Source organism: Pan paniscus, chromosome 21 (genome assembly GCF_029289425.2).
Source record: "Pan paniscus chromosome 21, NHGRI_mPanPan1-v2.0_pri, whole genome shotgun sequence".
Classification (NCBI taxonomy): Eukaryota; Metazoa; Chordata; class Mammalia; order Primates; family Hominidae; genus Pan; species Pan paniscus.
The window spans coordinates 47868479-47893284 of record NC_073270.2 but is presented as its reverse complement, the minus strand read 5'-3'; the positions used below and the strand labels follow the sequence as shown (position 1 = coordinate 47893284).

General features: G+C 44.5%; 1 protein-coding gene across 14 annotated transcripts in view; it reads left to right on the top strand.

Annotated features, from left to right (window-relative positions):
- PTPRT (protein tyrosine phosphatase receptor type T) overlaps positions 1-24806 on the top strand; it is a 1127644-nt gene that overhangs the window by 1035277 nt on the left and 67561 nt on the right. For 10 of the 14 annotated variants that reach the window (XM_034947434.2, XM_034947430.2, XM_055104674.1 and 7 more), the window contains 2 exons: positions 3398-3588; positions 22942-23029. In XM_034947434.2, the coding sequence (XP_034803325.1) occupies positions 3398-3588; positions 22942-23029 (279 nt within the window). The remainder of the gene's footprint in view (positions 1-3397; positions 3589-22941; positions 23030-24806) is intronic. The other 4 variants (XM_034947433.2, XM_055104673.1, XM_055104675.1 and 1 more) reach the window with 1 other exon arrangement.

Genomic DNA, 24806 nt, shown 5'->3' with positions numbered 1-24806 from the left:
AGTTGAAATGGCATGAAAATTAAGGGGCTGGTGAGGAGAAAAAATGAAAAATCCTCTGTCCCTGGGCCAGCTGGTGTGAGTTACATTTTATGAGCAGCATGTGAATTCCAGTGCCCTTGTTGAATTAGCAGCAGAATCGCACATTAGTTTTAAGGTTCCCTCTTGAATAGGAACATCATAACGTCTTTTAATTGGGCCTGATAAAAACGTAGCATTACTTGTAGGTTCCTGAGAGAAGTGAGTTGTGAAATTGGGTTTTCATTAAACCTAATGATGGAAAATTAAGTATAGTGCGTCTGGTGAAATGGAGTGTGATAAAAGACATCACTTCTGCATTATCAGAGGTTAATAAGGGAATAGGTGAGGTAAGATACTTTGGAAAGGGGAGTCTAACCCGTTGGATTAATAAACCTTGAAAATCCCTCGGTTCTGAGTCTTCATAGCATCATTAGCACTGGCATTGACATTATTGCAAATGTTACAGCAATACAAGTTGTTAAATTTCAATGCATTTATTTTCCATTCCAGTGTTGGTTTTGCTGACACCAAGTTTACAGTCTGTCTAGCAATGTGTTTAGGGAAAATATCCATATTGACAGCTATTTGGTTTTGGAAACATTTGACATTTCTCACACACATAAAAAGCCAAGTTCCCATTCCTAGGAAGCCTGTCTTTCCCAGGCAGCTGGTCTCCCATGCAGCCCATGCCCCAAGTTCCTCTGGGAGACTGTGGGTCTCTGAAGACAACTGTCCCCATGTTTGATGGTAGCTTTGGTGGGAAATACTCACAGGCCTCCTAGCATTGACTCAGCTCATCCTTTCATAGAAATCATAGAGTAGGGCATGACTCCAGGCTTTAGGTATTCAGCATCCATACCTCTGTGGCTCTTGCCATAGCTTTGTACCATCTCTAGATGAATCAAACACAAGTGCTCCCTTCCTCTCCATTTCCAATCACACCATCACAGGAGTGATATTCGCTGGAAGGCTGCCTTCGATGAGAGCTATTCATGACAGCTGGGACACCTACAAGAAACAGTGTGAGTCTACAAGAAACAGTGTGAGTCTTTAAAGAAGGAGATTCCTCCTAAAACCCTTCAACAGGTTCACACTGGCTTCAAGGGTCTTGCACATTCACAGTCTCTGGATCTGCCTTGCACCGTCTCTTACAGTGTTGCCCTCCCCTGACATTTCTACCCACAGCTTTTACTCCTTATCAACCTCCTTGTTCTTAACTAAATGTGCCTTCATCTCTCAGGCTCTGTCCTTTTTCTTCAGTTGATTCTTCTCGTCTATTTCCTTGCTAGACAGTCAAGCCTTGAGGGTGGAATCAGTATTTCTGTCTGCATTGCCACTGCCTACCATAGTCCTTGGCACAAAGTGGGTTCTCAGTAAGTCGAACTCATGAACTCAAGGGGTTGATGGAGAAAGGGAACACCCCCATGTTTGCCAAGTGGTACATTTAAGCAATGCCAGTGAACATGTACTAGCTATTACCTAAAATCCCGGGAGAAAAAGTAAGCAGTATTTCTCTGTGCAGTCAGGAAGGTTTTGCTAACAACTTGCCTAGGCCCTTCTTTCTTGTGCATAAATCTAAATATTAGAAATCTTTCTGTAAGCAATCCAGGGGTTATTTGGCTGGTCCCCAAAGGACAGTCTCTCCTTTGGAGATGTTTACCTACCACCCTGAATTAGGAAGTTTTAGAGACCACACTCTGCCTACGATGACCCCACCTACTAATTAGGTACGACCCCATCAGTGTCTCAAAGTCAGACCAGTCAGATTAGTAGCCTCTCCTCCCTTGGTAGGTGGAGGCAGGCAGAAGACTGCAAAGTGAAAAATTTATCCCCTACTCCAACCACAGATATAAGTGAAAGCATTAGGGTGACCAACCATTCCTGTGTGCCCATGACTGAGAGGTTTCCCAACAGCTGGACTTTCAATGTTAAAACTGGAAAATTGTCAGTCAAACTGGGACAAGTTGGTCACCTAGAAAGCAGGAAGGTCAGATGTTCCCTTCCATTATCCTTCCTTGCCAGGAACAGGCTTGCCGATGCTGCTGCCGAGAAGTAGAGTGTGCATTCACACACAGGATCCATGTCTGATGGAGTATTCCAACATGACAGGCAAATAAGCTGAAGGGCACATGGATTTTGAAAAGACAAGTTGCAGAAAATTGGGAATATATGCTAAACCTCCCAGGGAATGAGTATGGCATAGGCCGAGTGGGTACCTCCATAGGTGTTTTGCAGGGTCTGAAAACATCTGGGGGAGACACATTAACTGCTGCAGCTGGCAGTTCTCATCTCTCGCATGCCACAAACAAGATGGTCTGGGGCATAGACTGTCCATGTCTTTGGAAGGAGGTTGGGAAGACCAAGCCTAGATGGTTCTGGGAAAGGTAAACTGGCCCTGAGAGATCAAGAATGTATGCCTGGCAGGGAGGTGGTAAGCAAGAAATCGGTTCTAGTCGTCCAAGGGGAACAGAAGAATTCAAACCCAATCTGACCAGGCATCAGTTTTCAGGGTGACCAAACTGACAGAAGGCAGTTAAAGCAACTCATTGGAAGAAAAGGTTTTTATCAAGAGAGAATATAGATCCTGCATGAGGGAGAGATTTTATGAAGGCGATGAGACATAGCATCCAGGCCCGGGGAAAGTAGCTAGCAGCACTGAAGGAAGAGGCCCAGGCTTCCCTATCTGCAAAGTGGGTTCAGTGATGCCACTGGATTAATAGTATTAAGTGATGGGGAAACTATACAATAGCAAGAAGGTGGTCACTGTGGCAGAGCTCATAACTAGAGAGAGCAGCTGGGAGGGTCAGGGTCCCTGCTAGCTTCTGGCAGTCCAAGACTAGCCCCAATTCTTCCCAGGGTAAAACTCAAAGGAAAAAAAAAAAATACTAGAGAAGCCAGGTCACAGCCATGCAGGCAAATAGACCAGAAGCATACATGTGACTCCAATCTTCGAGTACCTGAGGCCACCTGAGGCTCTCCTCCCCTGCAGGCAGGCATCAGGCACTATTTCCAGCCTCTCTGCTTCCAAAACAGGAGGGGGCTCCCAATAAATAGCCTGCCTAGCTTCTTAGTGGTTCTGCCCAACAAAGTCTAAACGAAGGACTGAGACAGACGGGGATGATGACCAACCTGGAACTTTATCAGTCTGTGCCCTTGAAATGTGTTGTGGTCATTGGTTTGCTTGTGGGTTTGATACTTAGATCTACCAACACAGCCAGGCCAGGGAAGGAGTGTATCTCCAATCCTTTTGCAGTTTCCCGATCAGTTGAGCCCCAAGTTGGTTCCCTCTGCCCTCCTCAGGCCAAGCTGGGGGAGACAGGGAGGACAAAGGGCAAAGCTTCTATAGGTGATGATCTGTTCTGCCTCCTTCTTTTCGAAGCAGATGGCAGCCGCGGGGAGCTTTCCCAGCCCACCCTCACGATCCAGACTCATCCCTACCGCACCTGTGACCCTGTGGAGATGAGCTACCCCCGGGACCAGTTCCAACCCGCCATCCGGGTGGCTGACTTGCTGCAGCACATCACGCAGATGAAGAGAGGCCAGGGCTACGGGTTCAAGGAGGAATACGAGGTAAGAGACCAGCCTGTGGGGAAACTTCCTGATAGTTTCAGAGGCTTATTTGGGCACTAAAGCCTTGCTACAAAAAGTATGGCTCCCTAGCCAGCAGCCTCAGTATCACCTGGGAGCGTGTAGGAAATGCAACATCTCAGGCCCCATCCCTCCCTACTGAATCAGAACCTGCATTTTAACCAGAAACTAGGTGATTTGTATACACATTAAATTTGAGAAGCACCATGCTAAATAATTCTAAGACATCCTTTTTCACTCTTGTTTCTCTCCCCTTCCCCTTTCATTATCCAAAGTTTCATTATCTCCAACGTTTCCACACTTTGCAGTCTCACCTCCATTCACTATGCCAGAATGGCTCAAGCTCCCATCCCACATGCTGTAGAAAAGCCAGCACATCTCCCCTGCCAATGATTTCCAGCATGCATGCTTGCCTTTGGTCACCTCTTGTCTCATACTCAAGCTTCTGTGGTATTCTGGTCCCCGCTCCCATCCCCCAAAGGCAATGCTTCATCTCCAGTGACCACAGTTCCCTCTTTCTGCACCATCTCTTCACCCTGCACTGGGCATCCCTTTCCCATCTCCCCAAAGCATCCCTAACACAAAGGATTTGCAGGCAGTGGTTGTTACCGAGGTTTGGGGAATAATAGAGAAGGACTGCAGTAAAGGACAGGCAGCACCTCAATACAACGTTGTTCTTCTTATAAGTTCCTTAACCATCTACATTGCTGGTAAGGCCTTCTAAGGTTCTGGTCTCCTGACAGGTCTCTATCTAATTTCTCCTCAAAGTCTTCTTTACTGTCTTCAAAACTTCCTCCACCCCCACCCCTCAGCATCCAGACAAAGGGCACCAGGTTCCTCTTTTATTTTGCAGAACAATTTAGCTTTCTTTATCTCACTCTTTTTGTTTCAAATCCTGCCCATTAGGCCTCACGTTTTACAAACAAAAAGCAAAATAAAATAAAAGGAAAATGCATTAAGACGTTTTTCTGAACCAAAGAGCAGCTCACTCTCCAAGAATAATTCTGCAACTCTCCTGGTTGCAGTTAGACTCCAGCTGCAGCCAGCTTTGAAAACAAGAATTTCTTTCTTCACTTTTCCTTTCCTGTCTCTCCCTTCCCTCCTTCTTTCCTAAAATATCTTTTGAGTATCTTCTGTGTACCATGCTCTGAGTTATATGTATTTGTGGTTTTTTGTTGTTTGTTCTTTTTTTTTTTCTTCACATGCAGCGTGTGCCCCAGATATGCTTGATTCAGTTTTGCTGTGTGCAGTAGAAAACTCATTGGCTCAGACTCCACACATTTGGAATTCTTAATATTGCAGACTAAGTTTATCCCTCAGACTATATTCTGAGAAAGAGCTTACAAAGCAATATTTCTGAAGTCGTATGAGGTCATGAAATTGTGCTAAACTGGGGGCCCAGACAGCTGGATTCCAATGTAGTGAGCTGTTTGATTTTAGAATTTTGCTATCTGAGTTTTAAAATTCTTTATAAGTCGAATGAAGAATTTGGATAAGGTGATCTCTCAGGACCTATCTGGTCCTAAAACTTTATGAGAGTGTAGAACATGGTGACAAGGGGCATGTTTGACATATTTATAAGAACAAAAATGTTTATGTCAATGGATGTAAGTAATTACAAGCTTGGGAGAGCTAGCACTTAATTTCAAAAATGGTCTAAGTAAAATAGCACTTTTCATATTCTCATCTACAAATCTTGAAAGGATATTCGAATTAGAGTTGAAGAAGATGATCTCATCACTACGCATCCCTGGATCTCATTTCCTAGGGGGTTGAATGGTCCCAGTCTCTGGGACATAGGGTGCATGTGAGCATGCTTTCTGTGTGTGTATGCAGACCTGCTTGTTGAGCAAATGTCAGGAAGATTATGTTGTTTGGTACCCTAAAACTTAAAGTATAATAATAATTAAAAAAAAAAAAAGAAAATATTTTCAAGCCATATATCCAAAAAAAAAAAAAGAATCTATAGACAGCATGGCCTTCAGAGGATGGGTTATATTTTAATAATTAGCAAGAAAGTGAGGAAGGCAACATAGGATTGGGAAAACAGCCTCCAGGTGGCATATCTCCCAAAAGAAACTGGAAGTATGGGAGGTGGATAATAAATAGCTGTTTGGGTGAAAAAAAAAAAAAGAAAGAAAGAAAATGGTATATTCAACATTAGTCATAACAATTTGATTAAAAATTTCAAATATCATTAAGGGAGATACGTGGCTTACCAAAAAAAAAAAAAGGGACAAGTAGCCAAATGCTGAGAAACACATATGTAAGAACTTGCAATCTGAAATTTGAAGACAGAATTACAAGTGTATTTGACTACTTTCATGCATTTCGTTCTAGATTAATATTTCTTTTAAAGCATTCATCCCTGTGTGGTGAGTTGCTTTTCAAACTTTCTTCTTTGTACCCTTTTGTATTTTCCAAACTTTCTAGCATGGAAATGAACAGCTTTTATAATGAGAAAACAAACAATACATGTTATTTCATCATTTGAATCTCAACCGGAAATCTAACTAGGCTAGCCTTGGCCTCAATTAGTCCAAATTATATTAATCAGCAAGCTGTAAAGCTCAGCTTCTAGTTAACATTATTTTCTGATTAACTGAGGGTTAATTGGAAAATATTGCCTGATAAAAGTCATTTCACAATGTGCTAGCTCACAATGTCCACCCCAGAATACAGCTGGATATTGCTTTGATCATCAAGGCTCCTGTGATATCTCGGTAATCCTCCTGAGCATAGGAGTCACAGATCTGCTAGGAGAATCAGTGTCCTATTGCAGATAAAAGACTCCTGAGCCTCCAGTGCTACTCTCATACCAACCTGCTCTGTGTTGTTTGTTGCCTGTCACTTCTCTGCTCTGTTCAGTTTTTTCATACAAATGAGTGGGTTTGACAAGTTGACATCTAAGGGACATCTCAGCCATAGCAAGCTGCATCAGAAGACAAAATTCAATTCAGTTGAATAATCACTTAAAATCTGTTCAGTAAATATTTACTATTTCCTATTCCCAGGGACAATTCTAGGTATTTAGGATACAACAGTGAATGAAACAAAGATTCTTGCCCTTCTGAAGCTTGTATTCTAGAAAGGGAAATAGGAAATAAACATAAGCTTAAAAAAATAAGCAAATTATATAATGTAGTGTGTTAGACAGTGAGAAATACTGTTTGCTATGTTACAAACCACTCCAAATTTTAACAACATGAAACAACCAATCTCTTGCATTCATTGATTCTGTGGAATCTGTGCAGGGTACAACAGGGACAACCTGTTTCTTCTACACAGTGTCCAGAGCCTTGGCTAGGAAGTCTCCAAGGCTGGGGGCTGGAATCATCTGAACATGTCTTCACTCACATGTCTAGTGACTGATGCAGGCTTTCAACTGGGATTGTCCACTGGAAGAGCTACACATGGCCTCTTCAGTGGCCTGGGCTTCTTCACAGTGTAGTTGCCTTGGGATAGTTGGACGATTTCCATGGTGGCTCAGAACTCCATAGGTGAGCTCCCCAGATAACAAGGTGAAAAGTGCATCATCGTTGTGGCCCAAACTTGGGTATCACACTGCATTATTCCTACCATGTACTATTGGTTGTAAGCAGGTAAAAACTCCCCACTTTCTAGGAGAGGGGAATTTGACTCTATCCCTTGATGAGGAGGAGGGGCAGTTGCCAGATTCTAGAGGAGCATGCAGAGCAAGAAATATTGGGGGAAAAAAAATCCCAGCACTTTGAGAGGCTGAGGCGGGTGGATTGCCTGAGGTCAGGAGTTCAAGACCAGCCTGGCCAACATGGTGAAACCCCTTCTCTACTACAAATACAAAAATTAGCCAGGCGTGATGGTGGGTGCCTGTAACCCTAGGTACTCTGGAGGCTGAGGCAGGAGAATCACTTGAACCCAGGAGGCACAGGTTGCAGTGAGCTGAGATCGTGCCACTATACTCCAGCCTGTGGGACAGAGTGAGACTCCATCTCCAAAAAAAAAAAAAAGAAAAAGAAAAAGAAAATCTTTGGATAATAATACAGTCTGCCACAAGTACCATGGAAAAAGAAAGAATAGAGCAAGGAAGGGAGATTTGTTCCAGGGACATGAAGTAGAGGAGGTGCCAATAGTAAAAAGGATAAAAGGATAGTCCTTAATTAGAAGATGAAACTTGGAATATAGACATGGTGGAAGATATCTGGAGGAAGAGAGTTCCAGATCCAGAGAGTAATATATCTGGCATGTACAAGCAGTTGCAAAGAGGCCAGGGTGGCAGAGGCAGAGTGAGCAAGGGATAAGAGTAATAGGAGATTCGACTGGAGAAATAAAGAGGGACCTGACCATGTTATGCATTACAAGCTGTTATAAGGACTTTGGCTTTTACTCTGACTAAAATGGAAAGCCACCTCAGAGCTTTGAGAAGACCAGTGCTAATGATCTGACCTTACTTCCTTCTAGCTACTGTGTTGAGAATGGAACTTAGGAAGGCAAGGGTGAAAGCAAGTTAAGAGGACATTGCAGTAACCCAGGTGACAGACAACGATGACTCAGGGCATGGCAGAGGAGGTGGTGAGATGTGGTTGGATTCTGAATATATTTAAAAGATGGAGCCAACAGCATTTCCTAACACATAGTGTATGTTACAAAAGGAATTAAGGGTAACTCCAAGGCTGTTATTTGTGCCACTGGTAGGATGGAGCTGCCTCTAATGGAAATGGGGATGCTCAAGTAAAGCAGAGCTGGAACAATCAGTGGTTTCATGTTAAATTGAGTTTGCAATGTCCATTAGACATATTAGTGTCTCCATGTGGTGGCAAGAAGGTAGTTGGATCTATGAAGTTGGAATTTGATAAAGAAGCCTGGGCTGGAGAGAAAGCTTTGGGAGTTATTGGCCTATAGATGATTAAAGCCACAAGACTGGGTGAGGTCACCAAGCAAGTGAGTATAGACAGAGACAAGGACCTAGGACCAGGCCTTTCAGAATTTCAACTTTAAGATATGGGAGCATTTTCCAGGGTACGGACACTGTACTAGGCTCTGGGAACTAAATAGAGCCCTTGCCTGCTAGGGAATGTAGAGCCTATTCTTAGAGCCAAAAAATGCCACCATAGAGGTATATCCAGAGCTATGAGAATCCTTGGGGGTGGGATGCATTAACCCAGCCTAAAGGTAAATAGCCAGTGGCTTTCTGGAAGACATAAAGCCTAAACCAAAGCTTGAGAAGTAGGAAGAACCAAATTAAAGAAGGGAAGGGCGTTCCAGGCAGAGTGGCTAGCATAAGCTATGGCACAGGAGTGGGCACAGCAGGTTGAGTGAGGGGAACCAGAAACGGTTTGGGAGGAAGCATGGAGGGAGATGGGGCTGAAATTGTCAACAGGGGCCAGGATGAAGCAAAAGATGAGTATTTGTTACACTAATGACTTTGGATTGTAATCAAGAAGCCACTGGAGCCATCGAAGAGAGCAGGACTTTCTAAAGTAGATTTGCATTTTAGATCTTGTAGCGATCAGAGCAGGGACAACAGAGGCAGGTAGGCGGCTGGGACAGTAATTCAAGGAAAATATGGGGCTGCCCAAACCAGGAGACTGGGCCCAGAGCCCAGACAAGCCTACGCACTTTTTCTGCATGTAGAGCCATAAAATGAGCTTGTTCTCATTGGCATGAAAACTTGAGTCTCTCAATATATATTTTAAGTTCAATTATTTGAAATAATGTATGAACTATCTTGAAGAGTCAAAATGCCTGGAATCAAGTCCTATAACATTCATTAAGTATTCAGGTGACCTTAGGCAGGTCACTCTCCTTTGGGCCTCCATTTCCACATTTATGCAGTGGGAGCAAAGGGGTTTGTCAAAGTGATCCAAATAACCCTTCTGTCACTGATATTCTGGGAGTCTAAATAAGAACCAATTGGCCGAGCCAGCTGGGCCTCCCTCCCACTGATGGTAGCATGGGATCTCACTATCTGGGGCTACCGCTTCCATGGTTATGTCTCAAGTTCTAAAAACCACAATTGGCCAAGGGCCTTGGGCTCCTAGGAGCTCAAGGAGGCCCAAGACAAATTAACTTCACCTGCCAGATAGATCTGAGCCTCAGTCAGAGGCCTTCAATTTGGGTTGCGCATTAGAATTACCTGGGGAAGTTTTAAAAAACACCAATGCTCAGGCCACATTTCAGATCAGTTTCACTGGGGGTGGGATGTATACTTCAGTGTACAGCCACATTTCAGAATCACTGGGGGTGGGATATATACTTCAGTGTGTTTTCTAAGCCCTCCGGTTGATGTGAATATACTTTTAAAGCTGAGAACCACTAAGAAAACCCATGGAGTCCCTAGCATGTGCCCACAGACCCATCCCCGGCATGCTCTGCCAACCCTCAGGTCTACTCCTGCTGATGAAAGGGCATGTGATTCTGAACCATATACCCTTCCTATTAAAGTCAAGAGCATGTGATTCTGAACCACAGCGTCCTACCTCCTCCCCAGCCTGCTTCCCCCCAGCTCCAGTTCTCCCACCTTCCCCTGTTACACAGCAGAACCCTAAGCATCACAGCAAAATATAAGAGTTGTGGACTGGAGAGCCGAGTTATCTGTGTCCCATGTAACCGCTGCCATGGTAGTCAGAAGAGCAGCAGGTTTAGGGAAGAAAAGGGAGAATTGGAAGAGGTGACTTTGTGATGGAGAGAAGGAAGAAGCACGTTCATCCCAGTTCAATCCAGACAGGCTGTCGTCATAATGAATGGAACCAGCCCAGTAGGGCAACCAGAAGGTACTGGTTATTACAGCTCCATTAAGACTATTTAAAGCAACAAGGAACAGCTGTGAGGAATATGATGCAGCCTAATGAAGAGCAAACATTTGTTCATTTTCCAGCTCAGGACGGATACGCCATATGTATGGCTTTTGTGGGGAAGGCCTGTGTTGCCATCTTGTTCTTAGTCATCTTTGGGTGATGGGGTGATGGCAGGCAGGCAGCTTTTGAATGGGGTATAACTATAGAGATGGAAGTTTCGGGTCACCCCAGGTGCTCCCTTCTCTGCTCAGAGCCCCCTGAGCAGTGTCTGAGGACACCTCTGCTTCTCCCACAAGGTTTTTTCTCCTCAGTTGGTAACAGAGTGATGACAGAATATCCCACCACAGGCAACCCCAGAAAGGTTCTGGTTCAGCTCCTCAATTTGCAGATGAGCATGGTTCTAGGGAGGGGCATGAGGAATTACTGGCCCACGCCCAAATCATGAATGGGAAATCCATGGGGTTCTTCAACTCTGGGAACTCATAATGACCAAAACAGGAATACCTGGGCTCCACCTGCTCGTTTCACTCCACTCCACCCCACCTCCAGATGGAAAAAAGACAATAGGCCATTATAGGGAGTGGCCAAAAGCCATCAGTGACCCCTGTGGTTTCAAACTTGGGAGTTTTCCAGCAGGAAAGAGCTCACATGGAAGAGACTATGGTTATGATCATGGAAGAGTTACCAAGGATCTTGGAGGGATCTAGGATCTTGGAAGAGTTACCAAGGTTATGATCATGGCCCCTGGCAATCTGCCTCTTCACTGTAGCTGGCTGCAAGTGTAGAGAAGAGTTGCTGGCCTAGAGTCAGCCACCCAGAAGCTCATGCATGACCATGGAGACACGTGTAGGCAGCTGGAAGTCTGTAGCCTGAAGTGAGTTATGGGGATCCCCAAAATTGTAGGCTCACAGCTGGGAGGAATAGAGGTACCCTCGTGTGAGATTCCCCATTAAGGGAAAAGGGAAGAGACTCAGTCTTTCCCTTTTAGCCTATTTTTATTGTTCTACTTACAATATTGTTTCTAACAGAGCACATGGTGGGTTTTTTGTGTATTTAATACAGGATCTCCCCCAACCAAGTGAGCAATTTTCAGGTGGTACTATAGAAAAATCCTTTGACCAAGAGTCAAAACCTGGTCCTCAATCTGCTCCTGAGACTCTGGGTGGTCTTGGGCAAGACTCTTCCCTCTCTGGGTCTCATTTTCATCTGTGAAATGTTTGACTACAGGCTTAGCATGAAATTCTAAAGGCTGATAGTATATGCTTCTATTTTATGAACACTAATCTGGCCAGAAACACTGACTGAGTATTTATTGTGCACCTAACACTGGGCACTGGAGATAGAAAGATAAATAAAGAAAATAAAGATGCTACTTTAAAGAAAGCTCGTGGTCTTGCCACACCATGTAATGATGTAACAGAACTCTAGTTCAAATGCTTTGGAGACACACTTGCTTTTTGCCACTTCTTGTTGCCAAAAGCTATCAGAAGTTTCAGAAAAGATAAGACTCCAAGTTAGAGAAAAGTAGAAGAAGATGGGTAGAGGAGAAGGTTGTGTACAAGAGGGAACTACATGTGCAAAGCTTGGAAGCAAAAAACGAAATGATTAAAATGCTGCAGCCAATTTTTTTTAGGAGAAACAAAGATGCCTGCCTATGAAAGGAGAAATGAAACTAATTGGGGAGATTTAATAGGAATCTTACACCCGTTGCACAGTTTTCTTGAAAAGAGTTACCAAGGTTATGATCATGGCCCCTGGCAGTCTGCCTCTTCACCATAGCTGGCTGCAAGTTTAGAGGAGAGTTGCTGGTCTGGAGTCAGCCACCCGGAAGCTCATGCATGACCATGGAGACGGGTGTAGACAGCTGGAAGTCTGTAGCCTGAAGTGAGTTATGGGGATCCCCAAGATTGTAGACTCACAGCTGGGAGGAATAGAGGTACCCTCGCGTGAGATTTCCCATTAAGCTATAGACTTCTTGAAGGCAGGGAATTTGTCATCTAAAGGAGAACTTGTAGCTTTTAATTGGGCCTTTTCAAGAGTGTTTTGTGAGTCTACATGCAGACATGCACTCAACTTCTCTGCCTTGATCAAAGTTCCTGTCACAGACAAATACCCCCATCTTGCTGCAATCTGATTTTCTACTTAGCTCCACCAGCAGAACTCATAAATTACTGTCTATTTAGTGACATGGTATGCAACAATATTTGCTCTCCTGATGCCACTCTGAGTAGACGTCATTAGTCATCCTCTCCTGCCTTCTCTCTCCACATTTATAATCCCTAAGTCTTGTGCTTTTCAGCACAGAAGATGGAATTTGTTGAAAGCTTGGCCTCTGCCAAGGCCACCACTAACTCCTACAGCACCTTAGAGTGAAATAACAAAAGGTGCACCTGTCTCAAGATATTTGACTGTCACCTTCCAGAAAATGTTCATAATAAATATGGAAACCCTAAAATCTCTGCCGTATGCATGGTGCTCCCATAGATGCAATGCTCTTCGATTGTGCACAACCTGCAGAGCTGTGATTCCCTTGTCACCCATAAGCTGACCATCGACATCAGTAAATGTGTTAACTGAACCCGTGGACCACAATAGAGACCAGACCTTAGGCTCCCAACAGGTTATGAAACGTTTCCATTCCCTAAATGCTATTTTACCTGTACCTAGAGGGACCAGCTTATCCCAATTTTCCCAAAACGGTCCCAGTTTTAAAACTGAAAGTCCTACATCCTGGGAATCCCTTTGGTCTGAGGCAAACCAGAATAGATGTTTCAGGAGTTCCCCATCTTTGCCCTTGTAAGAAAAAAGAAACTGGATGTTTCTACCATTGTGAAAGACAGTGTGGCGATTCCTCAAGGATCTAGAACGAGAAATACCATTTGACCCAGCAATCCCATTACTGGGTATATACCCAAAGCATTATAAATAATTCTACTATAAAGAAATATGCACACATATGTTTACTGCAGCACTATTTACAATAGCAAAGACTTGGAACCAACCCAAATGCCCATCAATGATAGACTGGATAAAGAAAATGTGGCACATATATACCATGGAATACTATGCAGCCATAGAAAAGAATGAGTTCATGTCCTTTGCAGGGACATGGATGAAGCTGGAAACCATCATTCTCAGCAAACTAACACAAGAACAGAAAACCGAACACCACATGTTCTCATAAGTGGGAGTTGAACAATGAGAACACATGGACACTGGAATATGACACCCCAGGGCCTGTCAGGGGGTGGGGGTGGGGACAAAGGGAGGGAGAACATTAGGGCAAATACCTAATGTGTGCGGGGCTTGAAACCTAGGTGATAGGTTGATAGGTGCAGCAAACCACCATGGCACATGTATACCTATGTAACAAACCTGCACGTTCTGCACATGTATCCCAGAACTTACTTAAAGTAAAATTAAAAAAAAAAAATCCTTGATGTTTTTGACTGAAGATGGCAAGAGAATGATTTCTACAAGTGGACCAAAAAGGCTCAATATTATATCCCTGGGAAAGAGGATATGGAAGATGGAAGATTCTGGGCACCTACTGTGTACCAGGCATTGTGCCAGGTGCTATGGGTATTGTCTCGGGTAGTCACTGATCATCACAAAATTCCGTGGGGTGTGTTATTTTCCATTTTTTAAAATTTACATACTATAAAATTAGTTTTGGGAGAGTGTACAGTTTTATGAGTTTTAATAAATAGAGTCGTTTAAACACCAACACAATCAGGACACATGAGAATTTCATCAACCAAAAAGTTACCTTGCGTTACTTCTGTATAGTTAAATCCTTCCCCACCCATAGCCTTCAGGATGTATTATTGACTCTTTTCAGAAACGTTTATTGACACTTGAAGTGGTGAACTTATTTGCAGTAAAAATATTCAAACATTTTGGTCTGTCTGCCTTTTGCAAAGCTCTGCCTTTTCCCTGACTCGCATACACAGTTAGTGTGCAAGTGTATTTCTTGACAAGATGAATGAAGGAAAGACCCAGCTAAAATGGTGCCTCCTTGCTGAAGACTCTCCAGAGTGTTCCTTGCACCAGGAGAGTACAGTGCTGGGCAGGAGTGTGGGGAAATCCTGGCAGGCTGGACTGAACATGGAGGCAGCAAGCCCTCAGCTGTGCCCTGGAGCATCAGCCAGGAACTGCCTCATCAGCGATCCCTGGCCTGGTTTTGCTGCACCCTAGGGCATAACATATCCAATTATCTCCAGGGATACAGTCAAGCAAAGGAGAGTGAAGGGGGGCATTGCAAATGACAGAATCTGCTGAGGATAGGAGGTAAATGGGCAAATGAAATGGGCTGACACGCCCTCAGCCTTGAATTGGGAGTGAGCTGCTCTAGGAAGCTTTGTGTTTTGACATCTTACTATTTTAGGCATAACTCAGAAAGGCTTAGGTGCAGAGAAGAGTGTCTAAAGAAGGATGGCAAGCTTCTGTTGGTTTGGCTCAGTAGAGCCAGGTAGAAGAAAAAATCAGCCACACAGGCATCAGGGATCATTCTCAGTTCTAGCAGAAAATTAACGTACTAAGTGGGACATTGAGGTAGGTTTCATAGTCCTATGGACTGAGTCAGCACAGCAGAACACAAGAAGTCTGTGACTGGTGGTCATGTGGTCTGAGCCTCCCACGGGCTCAGCTCTGTGGATAGGACGGTGGGTTGCACTCACAGGGAGAGTTAGTCTGGGGCGGGTACCAGATGATAATTTTATTCTAAAATCTATAAAGCATATCATCAAGGATAAAGAAGGTTCCAGTGACAAGCACTGTCTGCCATTTATCATGATGCTGGCACTAGCTCAGCCTCCCCCTCTTAAAAAGTTTCTGGGTCAGGCACGGTGGCTCACGCCTGTAATCCCAGCACTTTGGGAGGCCGAGGCAGGCAGGTTACCTGAGGTCAGGAGTTCGAGACCAGTTTGACCAACATGGAGAAACCCCGTCTCTATTAAAAATACAAAAATTAGCCGGGTGTGGTGGCACAGGACTGTAATCCCAGCTACTTAGGAGGCTGAGGCGGGAGAATCACTTGAACCCAGGAGGCAGAGGTTGCGGTGAGCCGAGATCATGCCATTGCACTCCAGCCTGGGAAACAAGAGGGAAATTCCATCATCTCAAAAAAAAAAAAAAAAATCCAAAACATTCCCATTGAATTATAATAAAACTCACGTTCTTGTCCTTGGTCCACAAGACCTTGATTGAACACCCTGCCCCAACCCCAAGCCAAATCCACATTATTTGTCATCCTCCTCTTATTCTCTCTGCTCTGGAGAGCCTCCCTTTCTAGAGGCTCTAGAACACAAAAAGCTCATTCCATCCCAGGTCCTCTGCACTTGCTGTTCCCTCTGAATGGAACATTCTTTCCCCAGCTCTCGCCAAAGCTGGCACCTGCTTATTATTTAGTTTTTAGCTGAAATGTATTGGCCAGAGATCAGCAGGGACACTCCTCCTGGAGGTGAACAAGTTGGATTTATCACTTGTTGCAATGAAGTGAATGCATACCTGGAAGTGTGCATTCCTATGGGACATTTCAGGAAGAGGATGTTAGGAAGGACTCAGAATGTGGGCTGTGTTTGCTGATTTGAAAGAGGCCCTAAGGAGGTGAGGCTTTGTTTTAGGTTGGACACACTGGGAAGTGGTATGATTGGATATCTTAATACATCTTACCTATAAGAAGGGAAGATCAGATAGAGGCTAGAGCTGTAATTGGCAAAGAATCAGGTCGCTCATATTAACCAGAATACGGGGGTGTTTGGTCATTTTTTTGGCTTGGACAATGTTCATATCTTTGTCTGCATCCAGATACAACTTGCTTTTGTCTTGTTCCATCGTGGCCTCAGAGCGGCCTTGCCTGTGGTTGGTCTTCCGTGCAATTGTCCACGTTCAGCAGGAGAGCACCAAGGCCTACCTGTGAGTGCCAGGTCAGCTCCCAGAATTCAGGGGCTGCTTTTCTCCCTCTCAGATCTCCCCTTTTCAGAGTTCTGCCCACACCACCCTATCTAGTCCCTTGCCCGGGTCCCTGTCTATCCCAGCACCTGGCATCCAGATGGTCACTGGGGAAGGAAGGAAGTGAGCGAGGGAGGGAGTGGGGACAGACTCAATGTATATTCTTGGGCAAGTCATTTCCTGTCTCGGGACCTCACTTTGCTGATCTATAAAATGAGTCAATAATTTTCTCAAAAGATCCTTCCAAATCTGACTTTTGAGGATTCTATAAATACCACGGCGCAGCTCTCCAGGGATAAGGACATCCCCAAATACATCTTTTGAACTAAAAAAAAAAAAAAAAAAAAAAATGACTGCCTTGGAAAAGCAAGACTGTTGAAGAGTAGGAAACATTTCCACACTCAGAGAGGAATGTAAAAATAGGGCCCAGCACTCTCAGGAGAAGAGAATGAGAAAAGGAAAGCGGAGATTGATAATGGATGAATATAATGAGATGGCAATTTTGGTTTCAAAAGAATGTGATTAGCGCCTAATGACCGCCACCATTCCCTGGTCAATCTACTGTAACTAGCCACTAATGGAAAAATAATGCCCTCAGCTTGCTCACTTTGAAGATGGAAATGAGTCTCTCTTTCATACTTTTCCCCCTCATATTTTTTTTTTGCTTCAAGAGATTATCTCTTATTAGATTGTAGCTCCCTAAAAAGGGAAATGGATGTGTGATCAAAGTCTGCCAATTACGGGGTCATTACCACTCCCTCCCAGAGGCTCTATTAGGCATCCCTCCTCTGCTTTTATCAACATCATCACAGCCCCCAGGCCCACTCGGTCCCCTTCAGCCCCTACTAAGGGAGACAGAGGCCCCCAGGACCATGACAGGGCCTGTGTGGTTTCCCACGAAGTGCCACCCACTTATCACAACTGTTTTGTTCGGTTTAGGATTGTCGAGGGATAGGTGCATGCTGGGGTGTCTCCTGGAAGGCATGGTGTTTGTTGATGGTGAGAGGACCCCAAACTGCCATTCAAGGATTCTGGGAGTGAACAGAAGAAACTTTCATGAAATCTCTGCAGGATGTCACAGGACAGAGAAAGGGCACACATTTATTCTGTGGGGCCCCATGAGATGGCATAGGCAAAGTGCAGTGAGGTTGAGTAAAGAAAAAACTCTGGCGAGTCTGTCCAAAAGTGAGGCCAAAAGTTGGAGAAGTGGTGAGCTATCTGTCATGGAGGGTATCCAAGTGATAGATGCTATGGATCTGCTTATCAGCTGCTTGGAAGTCCATTGTGGATGGGAACACAACTAGGCAATTTTCAAGGTCACTGACACCTCTAAGATCCCAGGATATTTGCCCTCTGAAAGCACAGAAGCCACCTCATTCACTAATTATTCCACTCATTCATTCATCCTAAATAGGTCTTTCAAGCACATCTGAAGTATAGAGCCAGCATCGGGTTCTGGAGATACAGTCGTGACAAAGATGCTACCCTTTCCTTGAAGAAGCCTATGACCAAGTTGAGAAATACAGTTAAATTATTAGATGCAAAGAAGTCCATCTAATAATAGAAGTAACTGGCTTTACCTGGGGATGCAGTGGGGTGAGGGAGAGTGAACAGAGAAGATTCCACAAAGAAGATGCTTACGCTGAGTTTTGAAGGATATGTAGGAGTTTGTCAGACGGACTCAGGTGGAAGGGAATTTCAGGTAAAGGGAACAGCATGCGAAAAGTCTTATAAATTTTAAACACCTTATAACTGGTAGGATAGATATAAGAGCAAGAAGTGATGCTGCAGGGGCATTTGGGGTGAAGTCATTAAGGATGTTGCACTAAAGAGTTTGAAATTTATCCTGAAGGCAATGGCAAGAGGAATCACTGGGTCCTATTCACATTTTAGAAAGATCTTTCTGATTACAGTGGAGAATGGATTGGAGGGGACAAACCCAAAACGAAAGGAACCAATGAGGAGACTCATGGGAAAATATTTTAGTCACTATTTGCAAAAATTATGGCTGCATAGTAGCATCAGCTGGGGAGTTTTAAACACTACCAATGCCTATGTCCCACCCCAGACAGTCTGACTTCATTGGTCTTGAGAAGGACCTTGGCTTTGGGAGTTGTAAAACCTGCCCAGGTGATTCTAATGTGCAGTCATAAAGAGACCTTAAGCTAATGGTAACCGAAACCCTGGCACATGGCAAGTACTCAACGCAATTATTTTTTCAAAAAATTAGTATGAAAACAGTCATGCTATCCTGCTTTTGGCTTCACCCCACTGTCAGGGGGACATGTTTGGTTGAACAATTGGCTTTTATCACAGAGGGTTTCAGGTACAAAATCCACCCTCAATAGATCAGCTTTGACATCCAGAAATCCAGTGCTACCACTGAGAGCAGCAACCTCCCTTCACATACAGAGAACAGACCTGGCAAGTTGCCTGGAGGAGATGGAGTTACCTGGCTGGGATAGAGGAGGAGGCTAGGGCTGGAATCTGAGTTCTAAGAGTTACCTGCAGTAGCTAGAAGCATCTTCCACCTAGAGATGGCCTAAACTGGTGGCAAGATGGATGCAAGGTTTGGTAGAATGAGGAGCAAGAAGAGAAATAGGAAGAGGAGAAGAAGGAGAAAGAACAAGAGGAGAAAGGTGAGAGATAAGCCCCACATTTGTAAAATGAGCACTTACCTATCCTTATAACATTTTTGCCATACCCAGATTTAGGTCAGAGATTGGTGCCCAAAATCTAGCACCTGTATTGATTCTCTTCCAGGATGTTTGTCTAAGGGCGTTGGACACAGAAAGAACAAAATTATGACCCATTAATAGCTAGGAAGGCACTTTATTACCCCAATCTAAAACCTAAGAAAGGCTAAGTTGTAGAACATGGCTCAGCCTGAGAAGCCCAGGAAAGGAACTCCTTCCTGTGCCCTCTAATGAATCTGCAGTTGCTAGGTAGCAGAATGAGCACTAATTCCACCTACTCAGCCACTGCATAGATGAGGATCATAGTCATGCTTCTAGAATAAAGGTCAGCAAGCTATAGCCATAGGCTAAATCCAGCCCAACATCTATCTATCTATCTATCTATCTATCTATCTATCTATCTATCTATCTATCTATGAGACAAAGTCTCACTGTCACCCAGGCAGGAGTGCAGTGGCGTGATCTCGGCTCACTGCAACCTCCACCTCCTGGGTTCAAGCAATTCTTCTGCCTCAGCTTCCTGAGTAGCTGAGAGTACAGGCATGTGTCACCACGCCCAGCTAATTTTTGTATTTTTAGTACAGATGGGGTTTCACCATATTGGCCAGGCTGGTCTTGAACTCCTGACCTCTTGATCCACCCACGTCAGCATCCCAAAGTGCTGGAATTACAGGCGTGAGCCACTGCGTCTGGCCCCAACACCTATTTTTGTAAATAGAGATGTATTTGAACATAGCCATGACCATTTGTTTGCTTTTTATATGTGACTGTTTCCACTCTACAACAGTAGAGTTGAGTATGAGTTGTTGCAACAGAGACTACACAACTAACGAAGCCCAAACTTCTTTCTAGTTTGCCCATTACGGAAAAAGCATTCCAACTCCAACTCTAGGAAAAGACTCACCCAGGTTGACTTAACACTTGAGAGACCAGATGCAAGAAAGGTAGAACCATGCATGAGCACTGGCCTGTTAAGAACCTGCCAATAAAACAGGGCTTATTGAGGGGCTGAATTTCTGATCAACCTGGTTCAGGTTCCTCCTTGCTTAGGATGGACCTAGTAAGGAATAGATGGGCAAAGGCAAGGCTGGTGTATTAAAATGAATGGTGGGTTCTCCTCCTGCACTGCTGACAGAGAGCTGTGTAGACTGAAGGTGTTACAAATTCAGTCTCAGAAGCAATGAAAGGGCATGAGCAGGATGTTCAGCCTATTCTACTAAATTTAGGGTAGAGAGAGTAATCAAAACATGGTCTGATAATCATGCTTCTGCAGCTTTTCTATAGCTGTTCCCACTCCCTTAACTGCTCGTCCTCCCTGTCTATGAAATAACTGACTGCACCCTTCCCTGTATTTCCATACCACTTGACTCATAACTCTTGTAAATTGTCTCACGTTTGTTGACTTGTCTGTCTTATCGGTGGTTGCCATCCTCTTAAACTGATTGATGACTTCTATCTCCTCCCTATCCCTAAGCTCTGGGTATCCATGTCCAACTTCCTATTCAACATCAGCTTGGATGTCTAATGGACATCTCAAACGTGGCTGCCATTTTTGTTATTTTGAACATGTTTTTTAAAAAGTGTGCAGTATTCAATGCTAGGCACTCTACTAAGCACTTTATGTACCCAAAACGCAACACTTAATTCTCACCTCCCCAATCCTGTTTCTAACCCAGGCTTCTCCATCTCAACAAATCACATCTCTCTCCCCTCGTTCTTCAAACTAATGATCTAAGGGTCAGCCTTCATTCCTCTCCTTCCTTCACAGTCAGCATCTATGGCAGATGGTGCCCTGCACACATCCACTCTACACTCACTGTTCCCATGCATGCCCACCTGATGGCTTCCTCCTGTAAGCACCTGTGACTTTTTGCCTGAGGGCTTCTTCAAGACAGAAGAATATGCACACTCTGCCCACAGAGCATGGAAGAAATGCTGGGGAGCTTCCAAGAGTTGTCCTCAACCAATACTGGATGCGAATTGATCAATAACTACCCCAACTTTGTGCCAACCCCATGGTGGGATAACTCTAAGGCATGAGATGTGCCCATTGGATTAGGCCCCAGTTGCCCACAGTGGTAACCTGCTCATTGATGTGCTCTTTATTGACTTCATTCCCTTGATTGTGCCACTTCCACATTCTCCCACCCAAACTCCCTGGGAGTGCCTCCCAAACAAACTACTTGTGCCTGACTTGTTATCTCTGAGTCTGCTTCCGAGGCAACCCAAGTCAACAACATTCAACGGAACATCCTGCAAATAATCACTTCTCATATGTCCACCACCACGGTCTAAGAGTCCAAGGTACCATCATGTGTTGCCTGGAGTACTGCCACAACTTTTTTTTTTTTTTTTTTGAAACAGAGTCTCGCTCTGTCACCCAGGCTGGAGTGCAGTAGCGTGCTCTCAGCTCATTGCCAGCTCCGCTTCCCGGGTTCATGCCATTCTCCTGCCTCAGCCTCCCAAGTAGCTAGGACTACAGGCACCTGCCACCATGCCCGGCTAATTTTTCTGTACTTTTAGTAGAGACTGGGTTTCACCGTGTTAAGCCAGGATGGTCTTGATCTCCTGACCTCATGATCCACTCACCTAGGCCTCCCAAAGTGCTGGGATTACAGGCTTGAGCCATCGCGCCCGGCCACTGCCACAACTTTCTAGCAGATCTCCCTGCTTCCTCCCTGCCCCTCCCAGAGCCTGTGTTCCATACATGAGCCAGATTGTACTTTGTAATACATGAATCAGATAATTCCCCTGCCCAAAACCCTCTGATGGTTTTTCATCACACTTAGAATAATGCCCAGTTCATTAACCAGTAATAGCAATGTCTTATATAATCTGGACTCCCCCATCCGCTCTAGATACTTCCATCACTACTTCCCTCTTCACATCACTCCAGTCCTTGAATATGGTCATTTGGTTGCTGCCTGACCATCTTTGCACCTGCTGTTCCCTCTGCCTGAAAAGCACTTTCTACTTTTCTTGGTGTGACTGGCTGTTTCATATTAAGGAATTACAGTATCATGAAGGAATTATAGTATCTATCATTAATGAAGTCCCCCTTATCTGCAGTTTTGTTTTTCATGGTTTCAGTTACCCAAGGTCAATCTCAGTCAAAAAATATTAAGATATTTAGAGAGAGAGAGAAAGACTGCATTTATATAACTTGTAGTATATTGTTGTCATACTATTTTATTATTGTTCTTAATCTCTTGCTATGCCTAATTTATAAATTGAACTTTATCATAGGTATGTATGTATAAGAAAAAACATAGTATGTATAGGGTTTGGTAATATCCATGGTTTCAGGAGTCCCCCCACTGGGGGGTCTTTGAACAAATCCTCCAAGGATAAGGGAGGACTACTATAACTAAAATATTACCTTCTTGGAGAAGCCCTCCCAGAGTGATAATCTGAAATAATTCTCATTCCTCATCACTATCCCTTTATTCTGCTTTATTTTCATCATAGCATTTTTCATATCTAAAATTACACATTGACTTTTTTATTACACATTTACTATATTTCCTAGTTGACTGGAAGCTCAAGGGGAACTTGTCTGTTTCTCTATATCCCTAGTACCTAAAACAGTGCCCAGCCCATGTTAGGGGCTCAGTAAGTATCTGTTGAGTGTATGAATGAATAATTCAATGAATGGACAAGCGATTCCCCTACTGGGCTAGATTGTGAACTCATGACACAGAAGACATCAATAACATTTGAAACAATGAACAAGAGAATAGGTCCATGGACAGACCAAAATCTATGTCCTCCCCAGGCCCCATCCAAGGACATCTATCCCTTTCCACTAGGAGTCCCATCGCAGTGGGTCTTACTTCGCCCTGTTGGTTCATCTCCACTTCCATAAAGCTCCTATCTCAGGCCACTCTAACCACTCTGTCCTTGCTTTTTAGGCCTTACCAGAGGGGCAGACAGCTTCGTGGGACACAGCCAAGGAGGATGAAAACCGCAATAAGAATCGATATGGGAACATCATATCCTGTAGGTGCCCTTCTGGGAGCTCCTAAGCTTCAGGTGTTGAGGATGCAGGGGAAAAGAGGCTATTACTATTATTTACCTGGAATTTGTTATCAAATAATCTTTGCTGTCTCTAGCTTTGTATCTACATGCCAAGATGGAAGCTTTATTTCAGCCTTATTGCCATCCCTAGACTGGATGACAGAGCGTGGCTGATCTCAGCCAGAGGGAGCAGGCAGGGAGATGGGTCAGGGCAGAGCAGAACCATGAAGCTTCTTGGGGAAGAACCTCTGAAGGCTGGGTCTCACCGAGCATTGCCTGCTCAATTCCTCAGGTCGGGGAAGAAGCCCAGCCAAAAGGGCTGACATACGGAAGACCCCACAGCTGGATAAAGAGATGAGCTCTGTGTTCCCAGAAGCTCCTCTAATTCAAAGGAGGACTTTGGCAGCAACCTGGGGTGAGGAGCATGGGCCCCAGCCTGTGAGGGAGGGGCTAGGAGCACCCGGGCAAGAGAATGATGCTCCTCCAAGAAGGTGGAGTCACACTGGCTGATGCTTGGAAGTAAAGGCTGATGCTCAGAAGAAGCCAGTAACTCTGGCATACACCTGGGGCTTGGGGTATGCCCAGCTCAGGCCCCACAGGAGCCCGGGGCTACTGCTATAGTATGAGAGACAGAGTTTAGGGCAACACAGATTCTACCTGTCCCCACTATAGTAGGGCAGGGGCTCTGAGGTGAGGGCCTGCCCTCAGGTCTGCATCAGTGCACCTCGGGAGGTACTGAGCCTGCAGGGGAAGGCATGTTATGCAGAGCTAAGGAAGGACATTGCCTTTGCTCAACAATGAGCTTTACCTTTCCTGTAGGTACCCCCAGTGAATGACTCTTTGATGAAGTCAGCGGTGCAGAGTAGTTAGCGCCCTCGGGAGTCAAACTGCCCAGGTTTCTATCCCAACTGTAGGGCCCTGGGAAAGTTACTTGACCTCTGTAAACTTTTGATTCCTCCCCTTTACAATGATGAGGATAATAGGAGGAGCATTTAAAGGTACATAAAGCTCTTGCTACAGTGCCTGGCACCATTACTCTTAGCCACAGGGGTACTTGCTTGAGGTCACTGGTGAGCAGCATGGATCTATCATTCCACCTTATTTTATTAACCAGGATTCACTGGGTACTCAGGACATGTCCTGTGGGGACATAGAATAAGGCAGGTTGGTTGGGGAGAGGTGGGCATGATCAGATGTCCATTTGGGAAAGATCACTAGGGCAGCAGATATGGAAGGTATACTTGATTGGGAAGGGCTGGTAGCAGAGGGATCAGTCAGCAGATTCTGCAATAGTCTCACCAAGGGATGATGGGGCCTGAACAAACAGTGACAATAACTTGTGTGTGACAGGTGCATGGTATTCAGTTCTGGGGGATGAGGAAGAGAGAGACTGCCACAGAACTGAATGTCATGCATAGGTAACACACAAGTATTGTCACTGCCAAATATTGGTAGGTACAGCCTTCAAAGTAAAATAAATACAGAGAAGACAAAGTTATCTCTTACAAAATGCTAAGCATGTATTCTAATTAGAACAGGAGTCTACAACAGCCTTTGTCTGACTCAGTGTAACCAACCTGGACCTTTTGACATCTCACCAATGGTGTGGGGAACATCCCTGGGTCTCAGCTCACAGAGTAACCCAGTTCATCCAAAAGAAAAAAAAAAAAGGATCCTGAATGACAAATTATTTCTAGCACAATTCAGAGTTTTGTTTTGTTTTGTTTTGTTTTAACTGTCTAGACATTGCCTAAGAAAA